Genomic DNA, 21873 nt, shown 5'->3' with positions numbered 1-21873 from the left:
AGTTGTCTCTGATTGAGAATCATACTTAGGTAGCCTGGGTTTCACTGTGTGTTTGTGGGTGTTTGTTTCCGTGTCTGTGTTTTTTCACAACACGGTACTGTTTTGGGTTTCGTTCATTCCACGGTTATTGTTTTTTGTATTCAGTTGTTCATGTGTACTATTTCTTATTAAAGGAACCATGGACACTTACCACGCCGCATATTGGTCCTCCGATCCTTCTCGCCTCTCCTCTTCGTAAAGAAGAGGAGGAAATCCCTTACACACTGCCCACAAAATGAGGTGGAAACTGAGCTGCATTTCCTAACCTCCTGCCAAATGTATGACCATGTTAGAGATACATATTTACCTCAGAATACACAGATCCACAAAGAATTCAAAAACAAACCCAATGCTGATAAACTCCCATATCTATTGGGTGAAATACCACACTGTGTCATCACAGCAGAACAATTTGTGACCTGGTGCCACAAGAAAAGGGCAACTAGTGAAGAACAAACACCATTGTAATTACAACCCATATTTATGTCTTTGTATTTTTCCTTTTGTACTGTAACTATTTGCACATAATATTACATTTAAAATAACTTTATTCTTTTGGAACTTTTGTGAGTGTAATGTTTACAGTACATTACTTTTGTGAGTGTAATGTTTACAGTACATTACTTTTGTGAGTGTAATGTTTACAGTACATTACTTTTGTGAGTGTAATGTTTACAGTACATTACTTTTGTGAGTGTAATGTTTACAGTACATTACTTTTGTGAGTGTAATGTTTACAGTACATTACTTTTGCATTTTTTGAATTTCACATCTTAATATGGAGAAAGCGCTTACTCTCTGAAATCATTTAAAAAAAGGAGGTGAGGGTGGAATTGGGTGGGGGTGAGGGTGGGATTGGTGGTGATTGGGGTTGGTGAGGGGGTTGGGGTCGGTGGGGGGGTGGGAGTTGGTGAGGGGGTATAGGTTGGTGAGGGGGTGTAGGTTGGTGGGGGGGACAGTTGATGAGGGGGTGGGGGTTGGTGAGGGGTGACAGTTGATGAGGGGATGGGGGGGTGGGGGTTGGTGAGGAGGTGGGGGGTTTGTGAGGGGGTGGGGGTTGGTGAGGGGTGGGGTGGGGTGGGGCTTGGTGAGGGGGTAGGGATGTTGAGTGGTGTGGTGTTGGTGAGGGGTTGGTGAGGGGGTGTGGATGTTGAGTGGTGGTGTTGTTGGTGTTGGTGAGGGGGTGGGGTTGGTGAGGGGGTGTGGATGTTGAGTGGTGGTGGTGTTGGTGTTGGTGAGGGGGTGGGGTTGGTGAGGGGGTGTGGATGTGAGTGGTGGTGGTGTTGGTGTTGGTGAGGAGGTGGGGTTGGTGAGGGGGTGTGGATGTTGAGTGGTGGTGGTGTTGGTGTTGGTGAGGGGGTGTGGATGTTGAGTGGTGGGTGTGGTGTTGGTGAGCGAGGTGGGGTGTGAGGGGTGTGGATGTTGAGTGGTGAGGAGGTGGGTTGGTTGAGGGGGGGTGGTGGATGTTGAGTGGTGGTGGTGTTGGTGAGGGGGATAACAATGTGAGGGTATAATGATGACAATAAAATAAAGAACAATGAGAACTCAATTAAAGGCTGAGAGCTGACAGGGCTGGTGCTAGCCTGCAGGTGGAGAGAGATGAGGACAGATCCTGCCTTAATGACGAGGACTCTCCTGTCTTAATGAGGTTAGCTTCAGGGCCTGACTCATTGCAAGACTGCATGGCAGACTGGCTGACTGGCTGACTGATGTCACTTGTTAAATCCACTTCAATCAGTGTAGCTGAAGGGGAGGAGACAGGTTAAAGAAGGAGTTGTAAGCCTTGAGAGACTTGAGACATGGATTGTAAATGTGTGCCATTCAGAGGGTGAATGGGTAAGACAACATTTTTAAGTGCCTTTGAACGGGGAATGGTAGTTGGTTTGAGTGTGTCAATAACAGTTTTTTTTGTGTTTTTTTTTACGTATGTGTGTGTGCCCGACACCTATCCCACTGTGGCATCCCACTTGACACAGACGTCTATTCAACGTCTAGTTCACATTGGTTTAATGTAATTTAATTGAAATGTTGATTCAGCCAGTGTGTGCCCAGTGGGATTAAAGGTTATTTTAACAAATGATTCCAGAGGCCCTTTTCCCTCCCCTTACGATCCATGACCTCACTTCCTCCAAACGGTCACAGATAAATATCCCAAAAAGGAAAAATATCCCATAAAAGAAAAATATCCCAGAATAACCAGGTTACAGAGGAACAATAAAACACAAATCACACAATGAGTTCTCAGTTGAAGTCTATCTTTCCATCCGTCAAGGCAAATATCAGATCATTTCATAACTTCCCCTTCAAATGGTTTCAACTCATGGTAGCCCCGCCAGTTAGAATGACTCCAGAGATTTCCTGTTCACATACAACCTGTTTACTGGGGTCTCTTTCCACACTAGGTCATCATTGACTTTGGGATTTCTATCCCTTTCCATTGACGCTGCTGCATGCATTCGATGGAACACGAACATTTGCTTTCTCAGCGAGGGAAACCTTTCCATTGAAATTTCAAATCTGTATTGCCTATTCGTATCATAATCACATTAGGGGCTGTGTGAGCCTGGAATAAGAGAGAAGTAAAATCTTCACAGTGCCAAGTAGCAAAGTTGAGCTAAAGAAGCTGGAGTGTGGAATCACACAAACTAAACCCCCTGAGGGACAGAGCGAGATACTCACAGCAAGAGAGAGAGAGAGAGAGAGAGAGAGAGAGAGAGAGAGAGAGAGAGAGAGAGAGAGAGAGAGAGAGAGAGAGAGAGAGAGAGAGAGAGAGAGAGAGAGAGAGAGAGAGAGAGAGAGAGAGAGAGAGAGAGAGAGAGAGAGAGAGAGAGAGAGAGAGAGAGAGAGAGAGAGAGAGAGAGAGAGAGAGAGAGAGAGAGAGAGAGAGCTGCTCGACTCTGCTCTGCACAGTGCTGTTGGGTGAATGATAAAGAGAGGGAGAGAGAGAGAAAGAGAGAGCTGCTCGACTCTGCTCTGCACAGTGCTGTTGGGGATGATAAAGAGAGAGAGAGAGAGAGAGAGAGAGAGAGAGAGAGAGAGAGAGAGAGAGAGCTGCTCGACTCTGCTCTGCACAGTGCTGTTGGGGATGATAAAGAGAGGGAGAGAGAGAGAAAGAGAGAGCTGCTCGACTGCTCTGCACAGTGCTGTTGGGGATGATAAAGAGAGAGAGAGAGAGAGAAAGAGAGAGCTGCTCGACTGCTCTGCACAGTGCTGTTGGAGATGATAAAGAGAGAGAGAGAGACAGAGAGAGAGACAGAGAGAGAGAGAGAGAGAGAGAGAGAGAGAGAGAGAGAGAGAGAGAGAGAGAGAGAGAGAGAGAGAGCTTGCTCGACTCTGCTCTGCACAGTGCTGTTGGGGATGATAAAAGAGAGGGAGAGAGAGAGAAAGAGAGAGCTGCTCGACTCTGCTCTGCACAGTGCTGTTGGGGATGATAAAGAGAGAGAGAGAGAGAGAGAGAGAGAGAGAGAGAGAGAGAGAGAGAGAGAGAGAGAGAGAGAGAGAGCTGCTCGACTCTGCTCTGCACAGTGCTGTTGGGGATGATAAAGAGAGGGAGAGAGAGAGAAAGAGAGAGCTGCTCGACTGCTCTGCACAGTGCTGTTGGGGATGATAAAGAGAGAGAGAGAGAGAGAAAGAGAGAGCTGCTCGACTGCTCTGCACAGTGCTGTTGGAGATGATAAAGAGAGAGAGAGAGACAGAGAGAGAGAGAGAGAGAGAGAGAGAGAGAGAGAGAGAGGAGAGAGAGAGAGAGAGAGAGAGAGAGAGAGAGAGAGAGAGAGAGAGAGCTGCTCGACTCTGCTCTGCACAGTGCTGTTGGGGATGATAAAGAGAGGGAGAGAGAGCTGCTCGACTCTGCTCTGCACAGTGCTGTTGGGGATGATATAGAGAGGGAGAGAGAGCTGCTCGACTCTGCTCTGCACAGTGCTGTTGGGGATGATAAAGAGAGAGAGAGAGAGAGAAAGAGAGAGCTGCTCGACTGCTCTGCACAGTGCTGTTGGAGATGATAAAGAGAGAGAGAGAGACAGAGAGAGAGAGAGAGAGACAGAGACAGAGAGTGGAGAGCTGCTCGACTCTGCTCTGCATAGTGCTGTTGGGATGATGAAGAGAGTGAGAGAGAGATACTCACAGCAAGAGAGAGAGAGAGAGAGTGAGAGCTGCTCGACTGCTCTGCACAGTGCTGTTGGGGATGATAAAGAGAGAGAGAGAGAGAGAGAGAGAGAGAGAGAGAGAGAGCTGCTCGACTCTGCTCTGCACAGTGCTGTTGGGGATGATAAAGAGAGAGAGAGAGAGAGAGAGAGAGAGAGAGAGAGAGAGAGAGGGGTACTCACAGCAAGAGTGAGAGAGAGAGTGAGAGAGAGAGAGCTGCTCGACTCTGCTCTGCACAGTGCTGTTGGGGAGGATAAAGAGAGAGAGAGAGAGAGAGAGAGAGAGCTGCTCAACTCTGCTCTGCACAGTGCTGTTGCGGATGATAAAGAGAGGGAGAGAGAGAGCTGCTTGACTCTGCTCTGCACAGTGCTGTTGGGGAGGATAAAGAGAGAGAGAGAGAGAGGGAGAGAGCTGCTTGACTCTGCTCTGCACAGTGATGTTGGGGATGATACAGAGAGAGAGAGAGAGAGAGAGAGAGAGAGAGAGAGAGAGAGAGAGAGAGAGAGAGTGAGAGTGAGAGTTGCTCGACTCTGCTCTGCACAGTGCTGTTGGGGATGATAAAGAGAGGGAGAGAGAGAGCTGCTCGACTCTGCTCTGCACAGTGCTGTTGGGGATGATAAAGAGAGAGAGAGAGTGAGAGCTGCTCGACTCTGCTCTGCACAGTGCTGTTGCGGATGATAAAGAGAGGGAGAGTGAGAGCTGCTCGACTCTGCTCTGCACAGTGCTGTTGGGGATGATAAAGAGAGGGAGAGAGAAAGCTGCTCGACTCTGCTCTGCACAGTGCTGTTGGGGTTGATAAAGCAGTAGGACTGATGCAGTGCCTTGACCTCCAGCTCCATCTTCAGCACCAGTACAGAGAAAGAGACAGAGAGATGCTAGCTGGTATCTAGCTGCTAAAGCACCTGCATCAATGGATGGGCTGACTGCACAGCCCTGACTCATCTTCGGCTACATGTCTAACCCAAGGAAGTCTTCGATTCCCATGAAGACACTAATGGAGCTTAGCAGCGCTCGCTGCTGGGAATGGCAAATCTCCCACTGCAGCAGAAGTCTACACAGGATCAGCTTGCTCCTATCAGCCCTTCAGTGGATGTGGAACTTTCGACTTCAATGTAAACTGTACAAAAGCAGTGTTGTAATCTACAACTAATGAAATGACCTGCTATTAGTGAACTAGCTACCTAATTAACCAACTAACTTACCAGATGTATTTGAAAGATAATTCTCCAGACATAAGTAACAACAGTTCACAGTTCACTGGAGCCAAGTCAGAGAGTAGACTTTCAGTCTCTCAGATATGATCCCTAGAGATGCAACAGAGAGCCAAGAGTTCAATGGCAACCACTGTTTTGAGTGAGGAGCAGAGGCCAGAAAGAGTGAGAGAGAGAGAGAGAGGTAGATACAAAGCGAGAGAGAGAGGGAGAAAAATTTGAAGATTCAGAGGAGACGACTGAAGATGAAACGGGGAGATAAAAGAGAAGTGAATCAGAGATGCATTCATTCATCAAATGTTAGAGACCCCCACCCACGGACCCTCCCACAGAATAAATGTTCTGTTCCAGGGAGGAAGCCTGATGATGAATCCGGGAGGAGGAGAGCACAGCACAGCACAGCACAGATAACTCATAGCTGCTCTCTCTGCTCCTACACAGAACAAAATCAAGAATCTCCCGCGGAAACCCGCTTTTTCGTGTTCTTATCACCGAGAGCGCAAAGGGGAAATGATCTGATAAGACTTTTGAAGTTAAACAGCGGTCTATAGTACAACATAATGCTTAATTAAAATGAAAGTAGCAGCGTGGGAGATGACACGCAGCAGGCTCTAATAGACACCCACAGGTTAATTAAAACTAGTCATGTCTACATGGTGCTTTTTGCTAGACTGTATTAATCATAGATGTGACTAGCATCGCTACGAAGCCTATCAATCACAGCAGACTCTATTATGGTGTGTGCCGTAGACTTCGAGGATCATAAGACCAGCCAGTTTGACCTCACTGATAAAACATGATTAGAATGAAAGACGTGATACACTGTATATCTGATGCCCCTTAAGAGCATTGTCATACATCAGATAACTTTTGTCTGTACATCGTCAGTCAAGGGACTATAGCATTGCGTTCGGCTATTGCCACCTGTCGGAAGACAATGCCTTAAGATGGCATTTACATGACCAAACAGCTCACTAATAGTCTACCAGGATGGAAGAGGCAAAGCCTCCACTGCTCTTGGAAGAGTGATGTACTAGAAGCAATAGATACTTCTCAAACTCTGGGCACTTCTACTACACAAATCCAGTTCACTGTAAGTATCCCAGAAAACCAAAATTGGTTCTGTGAAGTTCCTAGAATATTCGTTAGGTCTCAGCAAATGTTCTCATAACACGAAAAGTGTCCAGTTGTGCTGATAATTATGGAAAGTTTGAATGTTCCCAGAACACATTTTTTAAGGTTCCTAGAATGTTTCTTTCGGTTCTGGGAACATTGTGGAGATATGAGCGATAGGTTCCCAAAACACTAAAACTGTCCAGTTGTGCTGACATTCAGATAATGTTTCTATCAGGGTGCATAAAACATTCCATTGATGTTGCAATAATGTTGACAGAATAGCCTTTCTGAGTTCTTTAAAGGTCTCCAGGCCTCCAGTGCGCCTCCAGGGTCCAGTACTCCCTGTTCCTGCTCCTCGCACTCTCCTTGAGGTGCGTGTCCCCAGCCTGGTACCACCAGTGCCGGCACCACACACCAGGCCTACAGTGCGCCTCGCCAGTCCAGAGCGTCCGGCGACAGTACCCAGTCCAGAGCGTCCGGCGACAGTACCCAGTCCAGAGCGTCCGGCGACAGTACCCAGTCCAGAGCGTCAGGCGACAGTACCCAGTCCAGAGCGTCCGGCTACAGTACCCAGTCCAGAGCGTCAGGCGACAGTACCCAGCCCAGAGCGTCAGGCGACAGTACCCAGCCCAGAGCGTCAGGCGACAGTACCCAGTCCAGAGCGTCAGGCGACAGTACCCAGCCCAGAGCGTCAGGCGACAGTACCCAGTCCAGAGCGTCAGGCGACAGTACCCAGCCCAGAGCGTCAGGCGACAGTACCCAGCCCAGAGCGTCAGGCGACAGTACCCAGTCCAGAGCGTCCGGCGACAGAACCCAGTCCGGAACCTCCGGCGACAGTTCACAAACCGGAACCTCCAATGAAGGGCCACAGTCCGGAACCTCTCACGACGGGCCACAGTCCGGAACCTCCCACGACGGGCCACAGTCCGGAACCTCCCACGATGGGCCACAGTCCGGGGTCGCCAGTGACGGTCCCCAGCCCCGGGTCTCCATCGAGGGTCCCCAGCCCTCAATGTAAAGAAGGGGGGGCACGCCCTGACCTTAGTTATCTGTTAGTTATCTGTTTTCTTTATTATTTGGTTAGGTCAGGGTGTGACAAGGGTGGTGTGTTTAGTTATTGTATTGTCTAGGGGTTTATGTATGTGTAGGGGTTTTCTAGTCTATGGGTTCATATCTCTATGGTTGCCTAGATTGGTTCTCAATCAGAGGCAGCTGTTTATCATTGTCTCTGATTGGGAACCATAAATAGGTAGCCATATTCCTTGGTTTATCTGTGGGTTATTGTCTATGTGTAGTTGCCTGTGTCAGCACTCAGTTTATATAGCGTCCCGTTCGTGTTGTTATTTTGTAAGTTCGTTTAGTGTTTCTTCGTTTTATTAAAAGAAGAATGTATTCAAATCACGCTGTGCTTTGGTCTCCTCTATACGACGAATGTGACAGCAACACTTCCTTTGGCCGCCTTTCCTTCCAATTCTCTGCTGCCAATGACTGGAACTAATAGCAAAAATCACTGAAGCTGGAGTCTTATATCTCCCTCTCTAACTTTAAGCATCAGCTGTCAGAGCAGCTTACCGATCACTGTACCTGTACACAGCCAATCTGTAAATAGCACATCAACTACCTCATCCCCATATTTTTTGTCATCCTCTTTCTATTTTGCACCCCAGTATCTCTACTTGCTCATCATCATCTGCACATCTATCTCTCCAGTGTTAATGCTAAATAGTAATTATTTCTCCTCCATGGCCAATTTATTACCTTACCTCCCTACTCTTCTACATTCGCACACACTGTACATAGATTTTTATTTTGTGTTATTGACTATACGTTTGTTTATGTATAACTCTGTGTTGTTGTTTGTGTCACACTGCTTTGCTATATCTTGGCCAGGTCGCAGTTGTAAATGAGAACTTGTTCTCAACTGGCCTACCTGGTTAAATAAAGGTGAAATAAAAAACATGTTGATAATCTGTACATGTAGGGTTTGAACCTGCAAGGTTTGGTACCCAAGCCAAGTAATTCATTTTTAAACAATACAAACAAACACATACAAAGCACAACATACAGAGACACACAAACATCCACAACAACACCCCTGCTCAGACTCACCTGCTCACACCCCCAACTGCAGCTCCCCCGCATCGCTCTCTGCCAGATGCCCTCAACCTGTACCATTTTGTTTCCCTCAGTCGCCCACAAATTTACACCATTCAGATAATACATGTTTGGTTGATTTCCAGTTTTTAGTTAAGTATATGTTTTTAAAAAAAGATGAAAGATGAGAAATTGTTGGCCAACCCATTGCGTATTTCACCCCCGTGTCACCCCCGTGTCACCCCCGTGTCACCCCCGTGTCACCCCCGTGTCACCCCCGTGTCTTGAAATATGCAGACATACGGATTAAAAGTACAGTTACATTGTAATACTTCAATCAGGAATTGCATGCTTCCTTTTAGCTTTCCAAGACATAACAAACCCAGGGATATACTGGTAACAGGGTTCACTTCACCCATTCTCTTGATAGGCTGCATACGTCTGGGCCCATGTTTACAAGGTATTCAAGACTATGAGCCTGATCTAGGTTCACTTCTGGGCCCATGTTTACAAGGTATTCAAGACTATGAGCCTGATCTAGGTTCACTTCTGGGCCCATGTTTACAAGGTATTCAAGACTATGAGCCTGATCTAGGTTCACTTTTGCTTTTCAGATCACATCAAGTGTCTTAAACTAGGAATTATACAGGGTTTGTTTTTTAAAGTCAAACAGTACATTTTTACACAATGTTTTATTTTTTACCGTTCGTCTGAATTCTGCATTTCAGACTGGATTTAGGGCTTGATTCTAACAGATCGCTTTAGCCAACATTCACATAGATGTGCTTTAGCCAACATTCACATAGATGTGCTTTAGCCAACATTCACATAGATGTGCTTTAGCCAACATTCACATAGATGTGGTTTAGCCAACATTCACATAGATGTGCTTTAGCCAACATTCACATAGATGTGGTTTAGCCAACATTCACATAGATGTGGTTTAGCCAACATTCACATAGATGTGCTTTAGCCAACATTCACATAGATGTGGTTTAGCCAACATTCACATAGATGTGGTTTAGCCAACATTCACATAGATGTGCTTTAGCCAACATTCACATAGATGTGCTTTAGCCAACATTCATATAGATGTGGTTTAGCCAACATTCACATAGATGTGCTTTAGCCAACATTCACATAGATGTGCTTTAGCCAACATTCACATAGATGTGGTTTAGCCAACATTCACATAGATGTGCTTTAGCCAACATTCACATAGATGTGGTTTAGCCAACATTCACATAGATGTGGTTTAGCCAACATTCACATAGATGTGCTTTAGCCAACATTCACATAGATGTGGTTTAGCCAACATTCACATAGATGTGGTTTAGCCAACATTCACATAGATGTGCTTTAGCCAACATTCACATAGATGTGCTTTAGCCAACATTCATATAGATGTGGTTTAGCCAACATTCACATAGATGTGCTTTAGCCAACATTCACATAGATGTGGTTTAGCCAACATTCACATAGATGTGCTTTAGCCAACATTCACATAGATGTGGTTTAGCCAACATTCACATAGATGTGGTTTAGCCAACATTCACATAGATGTGCTTTAGCCAACATTCACATAGATGTGCTTTAGCCAACATTGACATAGATGTGCTTTAGCCAACATTCACATAGATGTGCTTTAGCCAACATTCACATAGATGTGGTTTAGCCAACATTCACATAGATGTGCTTTAGCCAACATTCACATAGATGTGGTTTAGCCAACATTCACATAGATGTGGTTTAGCCAACATTCACATAGATGTGGTTTAGCCAACATTCACATAGATGTGGTTTAGCCAACATTCACATAGATGTGGTTTAGCCAACATTCACATAGATGTGCTTTAGCCAACATTCACATAGATGTGGTTTAGCCAACATTCACATAGATGTGGTTTAGCCAACATTCACAAAGATGTGCTTTAGCCAACATTCACATAGATGTGCTTTAGCCAACATTCACATAGATGTGGTTTAGCCAACATTCACATAGATGTGCTTTAGCCAACATTCACATAGATGTGGTTTAGCCAACATTCACATAGATGTGGTTTAGCCAACATTCACATAGATGTGGTTTAGCCAACATTCACATAGATGTGCTTTAGCCAACATTCACATAGATGTGCTTTAGCCAACATTCACATAGATGTGGTTTAGCCAACATTCACATAGATGTGGTTTAGCCAACATTCACAAAGATGTGCTTTAGCCAACATTCACATAGATGTGCTTTAGCCAACATTCACATAGATGTGGTTTAGCCAACATTCACATAGATGTGCTTTAGCCAACATTCACATAGATGTGGTTTAGCCAACATTCACATAGATGTGGTTTAGCCAACATTCACATAGATGTGCTTTAGCCAACATTCACATAGATGTGCTTTAGCCAACATTCACATAGATGTGCTTTAGCCAACATTCACATAGATGTGGTTTAGCCAACATTCACATAGATGTGGTTTAGCCAACATTCACATAGATGTGCTTTAGCCAACATTCACATAGATGTGCTTTAGCCAACATTCACATAGATGTGCTTTAGCCAACATTCACATAGATGTGGTTTAGCCAACATTCACATAGATGTGGTTTAGCCAACATTCACAAAGATGTGCTTTAGCCAACATTCACATAGATGTGCTTTAGCCAACATTCACATAGATGTGGTTTAGCCAACATTCACATAGATGTGCTTTAGCCAACATTCACATAGATGTGGTTTAGCCAACATTCACATAGATGTGGTTTAGCCAACATTCACATAGATGTGCTTTAGCCAACATTCACATAGATGTGCTTTAGCCAACATTCACATAGATGTGCTTTAGCCAACATTCACATAGATGTGATTTTATTGGTGTTAGAGTTGTACACCGGACTGTGAGACGTAATCTACACCTCCACTGCCATGGCTATATAATGAACAAAGAAGATAGAAATTAGCTTCACCAGTGGTGCAGAGGATTAAATACCTGTCTTGAGACGCTAACACTGCAAGCTCAAATCCTACATGTGCAGGTTGTCAACATATGAAGTGTGAAAAAATATGGTTTTTGTTTGTACGATGAATTGCTGTTCAAATGGTCTATGAATGAAATGAAAATGCCATGAGTCGATATCACCTTGTGGTGGGCCTACATTACAGTTACATCAGGAGAGCACCATAACAGGCATCTATTCCAAACTGTTAAGGAGCTGGTAATGTTACATTTGGTCAAACTGAAATATAACATTTTCAAAATATTCTGAGGACCTCCAAGACAAGGTAAGATGTTTGTTGTGTGAACAGCAATAGAATATTATGGTAATCCTCAAACAAATATGCTATGAACGTCATACAAACTAATATTATGTAACGTTGCGGGAATGTTCTGTCAGCCTTCGTGAATATCAACTCCAATAACTTAACTAGACCAGGTGTTCTGTCAACCTTTGTGAATATCAACTCCCATAACTTAATTAGACCAGGTGTTCTGTCAACCTTCGTGAATATCAACTCCCATAACTTAATTAGACCAGGTGTTCTGTCAACCTTTGTGAATATCAACTCCCATAACTTATTAGACCAGGTGTTCTGTCAACCTTCTTGAATATCAACTCCCATAACTTAATTAGACCAGGTGTTCTGTCAACCTTCGTGAATATCAACTCCCATAACTTAATTAGACCAGGTGTTCTGTCAACCTTCGTGAATAACAACTCCCATAACTTAATTAGACCAGGTGTTCTGTCAACCTTCGTGAATAACAACTCCCATAACTTAATTAGACCAGGTGTTCTGTCAACCTTCGTGAATATCAACTCCCATAACTTAATTAGACCAGGTGTTCTGTCAACCTTCGTGAATAACAACTCCCATAACTTAATTAGACCAGGTGTTCTGTCAACCTTCGTGAATAACAACTCCCATAACTTAATTAGACCAGGTGTTCTGTCAACCTTCGTGAATAACAACTCCCATAACTTAATTAGACCAGGTGTTCTGTCAACCTTCGTGAATAACAACTCCCATAACTTAATTAGACCAGGTGTTCTGTCAACCTTCGTGAATAACAACTCCCATAACTTAATTAGACCAGGTGTTCTGTCAACCTTCGTGAATAACAACTCCCATAACTTAATTAGACCAGGTGTTCTGTCAACCTTCGTGAATAACAACTCCCATAACTTAATTAGACCAGGTGTTCTGTCAACCTTCGTGAATAACAACTCCCATAACTTAATTAGACCAGGTGTTCTGTCAACCTTCGTGAATAACAACTCCCATAACTTAATTAGACCAGGTGTTCTGTCAACCTTCGTGAATAACAACTCCCATAACTTAATTAGACCAGGTGTTCTGTCAACATTCTTACAACATTAAATCAAAATCACATTTTATTGGTCACTTACATGTGTTTAGCAGATGTTATTGCAGGTGTAGCGAAATACTTGTGTTTCTAGTGCAGTAATATCTAACAAGTAACATCTAACAATTTCACAACATATACCCAATACACACAAATCTAAGTAAAGGAATGGAATTTAAAAAATATGAATATATGAATACAGTAGAATAGAATGGAACACAGTGTATAAATATGAGATGAGTAATGCCTAACATTTAACCATTATTAAAGTGACTAGTATTCCATTTATTAATGTTCCATTAAGGGAATGTCCTTTCAACTGAGCATATTTTGTGTTTTGGGAACCTATCTCTTATAATGTATCCACACTGTTCCCACAACCTAATTAAATGTTCTGGGAACCTTTAAAGAACTCAGAAAGGCTGTTCTGTCAATATTCTTGCAACATCAAAGGAATATTTTGTGCACCCTGATACAATCATTATCTGAATGTCAGCACATTTGGACAGTTTTACTGTTTTAGGAACCTGTCTCCTGTCACATTCCCACAATGTTCACACGACCTAAATAAATGCTTTAGGAACTTTTAAAGAATAGAAGAAATGTGTTCTGGGAAAGTTATTGTAACATCTGAGTGTTTTTTGCACACTAAAATAAACGTATAATAATGTTTGAATGTAAAAAAATTTTTTTTAAAGCTATGTTTTGGGAACATAGCTTTTGTAATTTCCCCACAATTTTCCCACCAGACTGTTCCCACAGCCTAATGAAGCATTCTGGGAACCTTTAAAGAACGCACAAAATGTGTTCTGGGAACGTTCTTGCAACTTCAGGCAAATGTTTTATACAAAAATTGTATAATCATCAGGACAACTGCCAGGTTTTGTATTACGAGAACATTTGCTGCAACCTAAAAAAGATTCTGGGAACCAATTTTGATTTGCTGGGAAAACATACAGGTACATTGTGTTATTACATTACTTGGAAACCTAATGAGAACTGTTGGGCAATGTTCTGCGGTGATTGTTACAGATGTTGTGCACAAGATTTTAGTGAAAGTTAGGAGAGCTTTGAATGTTTGGGGATGTCCTCATCCTATTGTTAAATAAAACTTTATCTGGAACTTCAATGGAATCTTAGCTAATGTTCTAGGAATGTTCCCGGTTTGCTGGTCTGGGATGAGGAAGTGTTAGTCTGAGTTCTAGTATCTCCCAGTCCCTGGATTATAATTAATGTAGAGGAAGGAAGAAGACAGCGAGTACATGTGAATATCAGAACTCGCTAAAGGAACACATTTTAGTAACCAGCTTTCTGATTGAACAATTAGCTGTTTAGTTAACAGACAACTACCTCCACCTATAAGGTGTGGCTGAGTGGAGGAACTGTGCAACTTTCCTGGTGAGGATAGGGGATAAGAGTGTGGGCAATGGAAATGAGGAGCTAGTAGATCTTTAGGAAACAGGCTTGAGGAATTTGTCTTGTCCAGGCTCAGTGAAATAATATTACACATATACTTAAACATCAAAGGGTCTGTGCAGCTGGATAAATCCAACCGGCACCCAGGCTAAACTGCTCTCATTAAGTGGTGTGGTGATACAGTCAATAAACAGATAGATAAACACCCTGATACGGAGACACACTCTACTACTCTTCGGTGCCGACGCCATCTAACACCACCAGCCCCTGAAATGAGGCGCTGAAACGTGGTGGCAAAACACATTTCCTTAATATGCCAACATTTGATTGAGCTTTCTTTCGTGTAAATTATGCTGCACATTAACTCCGTCCGTAGCCACTGAATTTAATCCAACAATTACCGAAAGAGCTGTTGCGAATTCTCCCTGTCGCTCGCAAATTGCAGCTCCACACATGGTCTCATGGCAGATTTGCTGCTCTTTATATTTATCTGGTTCCTATGCATATTTATTTCTAATTCTTATATGGCTGCAGGCGGTGCCGTGATTCGCCATCCTGCACTAGCATTAGTGGGCGAATAATAGGGCTTAGAATTACATGTGGAACCCTGTTGTAGCCTCATGGTGGGATTTAAGGTGGGACTTATCATGTTCACAATTATTGACTCCAGAAGTGCCTTTCACTGCTCCATGAAGGGGCTGTGAGTCTTGACATGGGCCAGTTTGGATAGAGGGAGTTAGAACTGGGAACAGCAGAGGAGGGAGTGTGAGGGTGGGAGAGATGTTAGGGAAATGGGAAAAGGGAAAAGGGGGATAGAGGCAACACTTCAGCTCAGATGAGTTGACAAAATACCCGCATGTGACAAAGACATGCTCATACACTGAAGACATATTTTTTAAAGTCAAAATGATAACTTCTTGTGCATTGAAAACAATGTAAAGCTGATTATGACCCCTCTTCGCCTGAACATAATTTATGCAGATGCTGAAACAGAGAGGACAGATACATTATTTTATTTCAAAACGTGTCCATGCAAAAAACAATGTCTTGTCCCTCTCACATACTGACCTTTGGCCTAAAAAGGTGAGAGGAACAGCTGTGGCAAACCTGGTCATATGTTCTGCCTGAGCTTTGTTTTCAGCCAACCCCAAATTCCCAATCCAACACCCTCATGCTTCCCTTTCCAACCCACCTCAGCACTCCAAACTGCCCCCTTTCCTGTCCCAACCCTGATCTGAAGAACATGATGGAACATGAAGTCATGAGAACCAGACCTAGGGGGCTAAAACCTTTCTGTCCATCTTTTTGAACCAGACCTGGGGTGCTAAAACCTTACTGTCATCTTGTTGAACCAGACCTGGGGTGCTAAAACCTATCTGTCATCTTGTTGAACCAGACCTGGCGGGCTAAAACCATCTGGTCAAAATATATAGCCGACCAAACAGAGGACAAAAAAACTCCAAAGCATGCTTGCAATTCACACAAAATCAATGGTGAGACCAACATGAGTGCTGTACAGTGTTACGTTCAATGTGAAGATCCTGTCGTGGACAGAAAGAAAATGGACTGAAATAAAGCAGTAGAAACATTGTGAATATCAGCCCACTGTTTCTTTGTTCAGCCATGATAATAAATCGTAGGTTGAGGAGAGTAAGTAGAATAAAACTGGAAATATGAAGAAAACACAGAGGGGTTTGACCTACTTCCATTGGCAGCAAACCAATCACAAGCAGCTAGCACCCATATCTAAACATATGCCTGGGGAAAAACTAACTCTACACATGCATGGAGGGAGGTAGGAGGGGGAGGAAGGGAGGGAGGTAGGAGGGGGAGGAAGGGAGGGAGGTAGGAGGGGGAGGAAGGGAGGGAGGTAGGAGGGGGAGGAGGGGAGGGAGGGAGGGAGGGAAGGAGGGGGACGAAGGGAGGGGGAGGAAGGGAGGGAGGGGGAGGAAGGGAGGGAGGTAGGAGGGGGAGGAAGGGAGGGAGGTAGGAGGGGGAGGAGGGGAGGGAGGGAGGGAGGTAGGAGGGGGACGAAGGGAGGGGGAGGAAGGGAGGGAGGGAAAGGGAGGGAGGTAGGAGGGGAGGAAGGGAGAGAGGGGGAGAAAGGGAGGGAGGTAGGAGGGGGAGGAGGGGAGGGAGGGAGGAAGGGAGGGAGGTAGGAGGGGGAGGACGGGAGGGAGGGGGAGGAAGGGAGGGAGGTAGGAGGGGGACAAAGGGAGGGAGAGGAAGGAAGGGAGGGAGGTAGGAGGGGGATGAAGGGAGGGAGAGGAAGGGAGGGAGGTAGGAGGGGAGGAAGGGGGAGGAAGGGAGGGAGGGAGCTAAAGCACTGAGAAGAGATCTGCTTTAGCTGTACTAGAGAAGTGAAGACCTCTAGCCATGCAGTTTGGCATTTATGATGACTCATGTACTGGAAGCAGCTCTGCAGAGTGGTCACTAGCTGGCACAGCCACAAATCAAATCAAATCAAATTGTATTTGTCACATGCGCCGAATAAACAGGTGTAGACCTTTCAGTGAAATGCTTGTTTACAAGCCCTTAAGTGGGCGGCAGGGTAGCCTAGAGTGTTGGACTAGTAACCGGAAGGTTGCAAGTTCAAACCCCCGAGCTGACAAGGTAAAAATCTGTCGTTCTGCCCCTGAACAGGCAGTTAACCCACTGTTCCTAGGCCGTCATTGAAAATAAGAATTTGTTCTTAACTGACTTGCCTAGTTAAATAAAGGTTAAATAAAAATGCTTTAAGAAGTTACATAAAAAAATAAGTGTTAAGTTAAAAATAAACAAGTAGAAAATAAAAGTAACAAATAGTTAAACAGCAGTAATAAAATAACAAGCGAGGCTATATAAGGGACTACCAGTACAGAGTCAATGTGGAGGCTATATAAGGGACTACCAGTACAGAGTCAATGTGGAGGCTATATAAGGGACTACCAGTACAGAGTCAATGTGGAGGCTATATAAGGGACTACCAGTACAGAGTCAATGTGGAGGCTATATAAGGGACTACCAGTACAGAGTCAATGTGGAGGCTATATAAGGGACTACCAGTACAGAGTCAATGTGGAGGCTATATACAGGACTACCAGTACAGAGTCAATGTGGAGGCTATATAAGGGACTACCAGTACAGAGTCAATGTGGAGTCTATATACAGGACTACCAGTACAGAGTCAATGTGGAGGCTATATAAGGGACTACCAGTACAGAGTCAATGTGGAGGCTATATAAGGGACTACCAGTACAGAGTCAATGTGGAGGCTATATAAGGGACTACCAGTACAGAGTCAATGTGGAGGCTATATAAGGGACTACCAGTACAGAGTCAATGTGGAGGCTATATACAGGACTACCAGTACAGAGTCAATGTGGAGGCTATATAAGGGACTACCAGTACAGAGTCAATGTGGAGGCTATATACAGGACTACCAGTACAGAGTCAATGTGGAGGCTATATAAGGGACTACCAGTACAGAGTCAATGTGGAGGCTATATAAGGGACTACCAGTACAGAGTCAATGTGGAGGCTATATAAGGGACTACCAGTACAGAGTCAATGTGGAGGCTATATAAGGGACTACCAGTACAGAGTCAATGTGGAGGCTATATAAGGGACTACCAGTACAGAGTCAATGTGGAGGCTATATAAGGGACTACCAGTACAGAGTCAATGTGGAGGCTATATAAGGGACTACCAGTACAGAGTCAATGTGGAGGCTATATACAGGACTACCAGTACAGAGTCAATGTGGAGGCTATATACAGGACTACCAGTACAGAGTCAATGTGGAGGCTATATACAGGACTACCAGTACAGAGTCAATGTGGAGGCTATATAAGGGACTACCAGTACAGAGTCAATGTGGAGGCTATATAAGGGACTACCAGTACAGAGCCAATGTGGAGGCTATATAAGGGACTACCAGTACAGAGTCAATGTGGAGGCTATATAAGGGACTACCAGTACAGAGTCAATGTGGAGGCTATATAAGGGACTACCAGTACAGAGTCAATGTGGAGGCTATATAAGGGACTACCAGTACAGAGTCAATGTGGAGGCTATATACAGGACTACCAGTACAGAGTCAATGTGGAGGCTATATACAGGACTACCAGTACAGAGTCAATGTGGAGGCTATATACAGGACTACCAGTACAGAGTCAATGTGGAGGCTATATAAGGGACTACCAGTACAGAGTCAATGTGGAGGCTGAAAAACAGGACTACCAGTACAGAGTCAATGTGGAGGCTATATAAGGGACTACCAGTACAGAGTCAATTTGGAGGCTATATAAGGGACTACCAGTACAGAGTCAATGTGGAAGCTATATACAGGACTACCAGTACAGAGTCAATGTGGAAGCTATATACAGAACTACCAGTACAGAGTCAATGTGGAGGCTATATACAGGACTACCAGTACAGAGTCAATGTGGAGGCTATATACAGGACTACCAGTACAGAGTCAATGTGGAGGCTATATAAGGGACTACCAGTACAGAGTCAATGTGGAGGCTATATACAGGACTACCAGTACAGAGTCAATGTGGAGGCTATATAAGGGACTACCAGTACAGAGTCAATGTGGAGGCTATATAAGGGACTACCAGTACAGAGTCAATGTGGAGGCTATATAAGGGACTACCAGTACAGAGTCAATGTGGAAGCTATATACAGGACTACCAGTACAGAGTCAATGTGGAGGCTATATAAGGGACTACCAGTACAGAGTCAATGTGGAAGCTATATACAGGACTACCAGTACAGAGTCAATGTGGAAGCTATATACAGGACTACCAGTACAGAGTCAATGTGGAGGCTATATAAGGGACTACCAGTACAGAGTCAATGTGGAGGCTATATAAGGGACTACCTGTACAGAGTCAATGTGGAGGCTATATAAGGGACTACCAGTACAGAGTCAATGTGGAGGCTATATAAGGGACTACCAGTACAGAGTCAATGTGGAGGCTATATAAGGGACTACCAGTACAGAGTCAATGTGGAGGCTATATAAGGGACTACCAGTACAGAGTCAATGTGGAGGCTATATACAGGACTACCAGTACAGAGTCAATGTGGAGGCTATATACAGGACTACCAGTACAGAGTCAATGTGGAGGCTATATACAGAACTACCAGTACAGAGTCAATGTGGAGGCTATATAAGGGACTACCAGTACAGAGTCAATGTGGAGGCTATATACAGGACTACCAGTACAGAGTCAATGTGGAGGCTATATAAGGGACTACCAGTACAGAGTCAATGTGGAGGCTATATAAGGGACTACCAGTACAGAGTCAATGTGGAAGCTATATACAGGACTACCAGTACAGAGTCAATGTGGAAGCTATATACAGAACTACCAGTACAGAGTCAATGTGGAGGCTATATACAGGACTACCAGTACAGAGTCAATGTGGAGGCTATATACAGGACTACCAGTACAGAGTCAATGTGGAGGCTATATAAGGGACTACCAGTACAGAGTCAATGTGGAGGCTATATACAGGACTACCAGTACAGAGTCAATGTGGAGGCTATATAAGGGACTACCAGTACAGAGTCAATGTGGAGGCTATATAAGGGACTACCAGTACAGAGTCAATGTGGAGGCTATATAAGGGACTACCAGTACAGAGTCAATGTGGAAGCTATATACAGGACTACCAGTACAGAGTCAATGTGGAGGCTATATAAGGGACTACCAGTACAGAGTCAATGTGGAAGCTATATACAGGACTACCAGTACAGAGTCAATGTGGAAGCTATATACAGGACTACCAGTACAGAGTCAATGTGGAGGCTATATAAGGGACTACCAGTACAGAGTCAATGTGGAGGCTATATAAGGGACTACCAGTACAGAGTCAATGTGGAGGCTATATAAGGGACTACCAGTACAGAGTCAATGTGGAGGCTATATAAGGGACTACCAGTACAGAGTCAATGTGGAGGCTATATAAGGGACTACCAGTACAGAGTCAATGTGGAGGCTATATAAGGGACTACCAGTACAGAGTCAATGTGGAGGCTATATAAGGGACTACCAGTACAGAGTCAATGTGGAGGCTATATAAGGGACTACCAGTACAGAGTCAATGTGGAGGCTATATAAGGGACTACCAGTACAGAGTCAATGTGGAGGCTATATAAGGGACTACCAGTACAGAGTCAATGTGGAGGCTATATAAGGGACTACCAGTACAGAGTCAATGTGGAGGCTATATAAGGGACTACCAGTACAGAGTCAATGTGGAGGCTATATAAGGGACTACCAGTACAGAGTCAATGTGGAGGCTATATAAGGGACTACCAGTACAGAGTCAATGTGGAGGCTATATAAGGGACTACCAGTACAGAGTCAATGTGGAGGCTATATAAGGGACTACCAGTACAGAGTCAATGTGGAGGCTATATACAGGACTACCAGTACAGAGTCAATGTGGAGGCTATATAAGGGACTACCAGTACAGAGTCAATGTGGAGGCTATATAAGGGACTACCAGTACAGAGTCAATGTGGAGGCTATATACAGGACTACCAGTACAGAGTCAATGTGGAAGCTATATACAGGACTACCAGTACAGAGTCAATGTGGAAGCTATATACAGGACTACCAGTACAGAGTCAATGTGGAAGCTATATACAGGACTACCAGTACAGAGTCAATGTGGAAGCTATATACAGGACTACCAGTACAGAGTCAATGTGGAAGCTATATACAGGACTACCAGTACAGAGTCAATGTGGAAGCTATATACAGGACTACCAGTACAGAGTCAATGTGGAGGCTATATACAGGACTACCAGTACAGAGTCAATGTGGAAGCTATATACAGGACTACCAGTACAGAGTCAATGTAGAAGCTATATGCAGGGACTACCAGTACAGAGTCAATTTTTAATTTTATTGATTTATTTCACATTTATTTAACCAGGTAGGCAAGTTGAGAACAAGTTATCATTTACAATTGCGACCTGGCCAAGATAAAGCAAAGCAGTTCGACACATACAACGACACAGAGTTACACATGGAGTAAAACAAACATACAGTCAATAATACAGTAGAAACAAGTCTATATACGATGTGAGCAAATGAGGTGAGATAAGGGAGGTAAAGGAAAAAAAAAGGCCATGGTGGCGAAGTAAATACAATATAGCAAGTAAAACACTGGAATGGTAGATTTGCAGTGGAAGAATGTGCAAAGTAGAAATAAAAATAATGGGGTGCAAAGGAGCAAAATAAATAAATAAAATAAATACAGTAGGGAATGTGCAGGGGCACCAGTTAGTTGGGGTAATTGAGGTAGTATGTACATGTAGGTAGAGTTCAAGTTAAATGCAAAGTTAAATGCATAGACTATCAACAGAGAGTAGCAGCAGTGTAAAAAAGGAGTCTGGATAGCCCTTTAAGTAGCTGTAACCTTTTTGGGATAGAGGGCAGCATTTTCACTTTTGGATGAATAGTATGCCCAGAGTGAACTGCCTCC

At 44.1% G+C, this 21873-nt stretch overlaps 1 protein-coding gene across 1 annotated transcript; it reads right to left on the bottom strand.

The window, feature by feature from the left end:
* Nucleotides 1-830: 830 nt before the first annotated feature.
* On the bottom strand, nucleotides 831-5021 carry LOC109872273 (extensin-like). Its single transcript, XM_031816214.1, has 2 exons — nucleotides 4962-5021; nucleotides 831-1622 (listed from the first exon to the last, which is right to left on the bottom strand). Exons 1-2 carry the CDS (start codon nucleotides 5019-5021, stop codon nucleotides 831-833), a joined length of 852 nt encoding a protein of 283 aa, XP_031672074.1.
* Nucleotides 5022-21873: the final 16852 nt, after the last annotated feature.

Source organism: Oncorhynchus kisutch, linkage group LG3 (assembly GCF_002021735.2).
Source record: "Oncorhynchus kisutch isolate 150728-3 linkage group LG3, Okis_V2, whole genome shotgun sequence".
Classification (NCBI taxonomy): Eukaryota; Metazoa; Chordata; class Actinopteri; order Salmoniformes; family Salmonidae; genus Oncorhynchus; species Oncorhynchus kisutch.
Note: the sequence above shows the minus strand (reverse complement) of the source record. Positions and strands in the feature narration are given on the sequence as shown.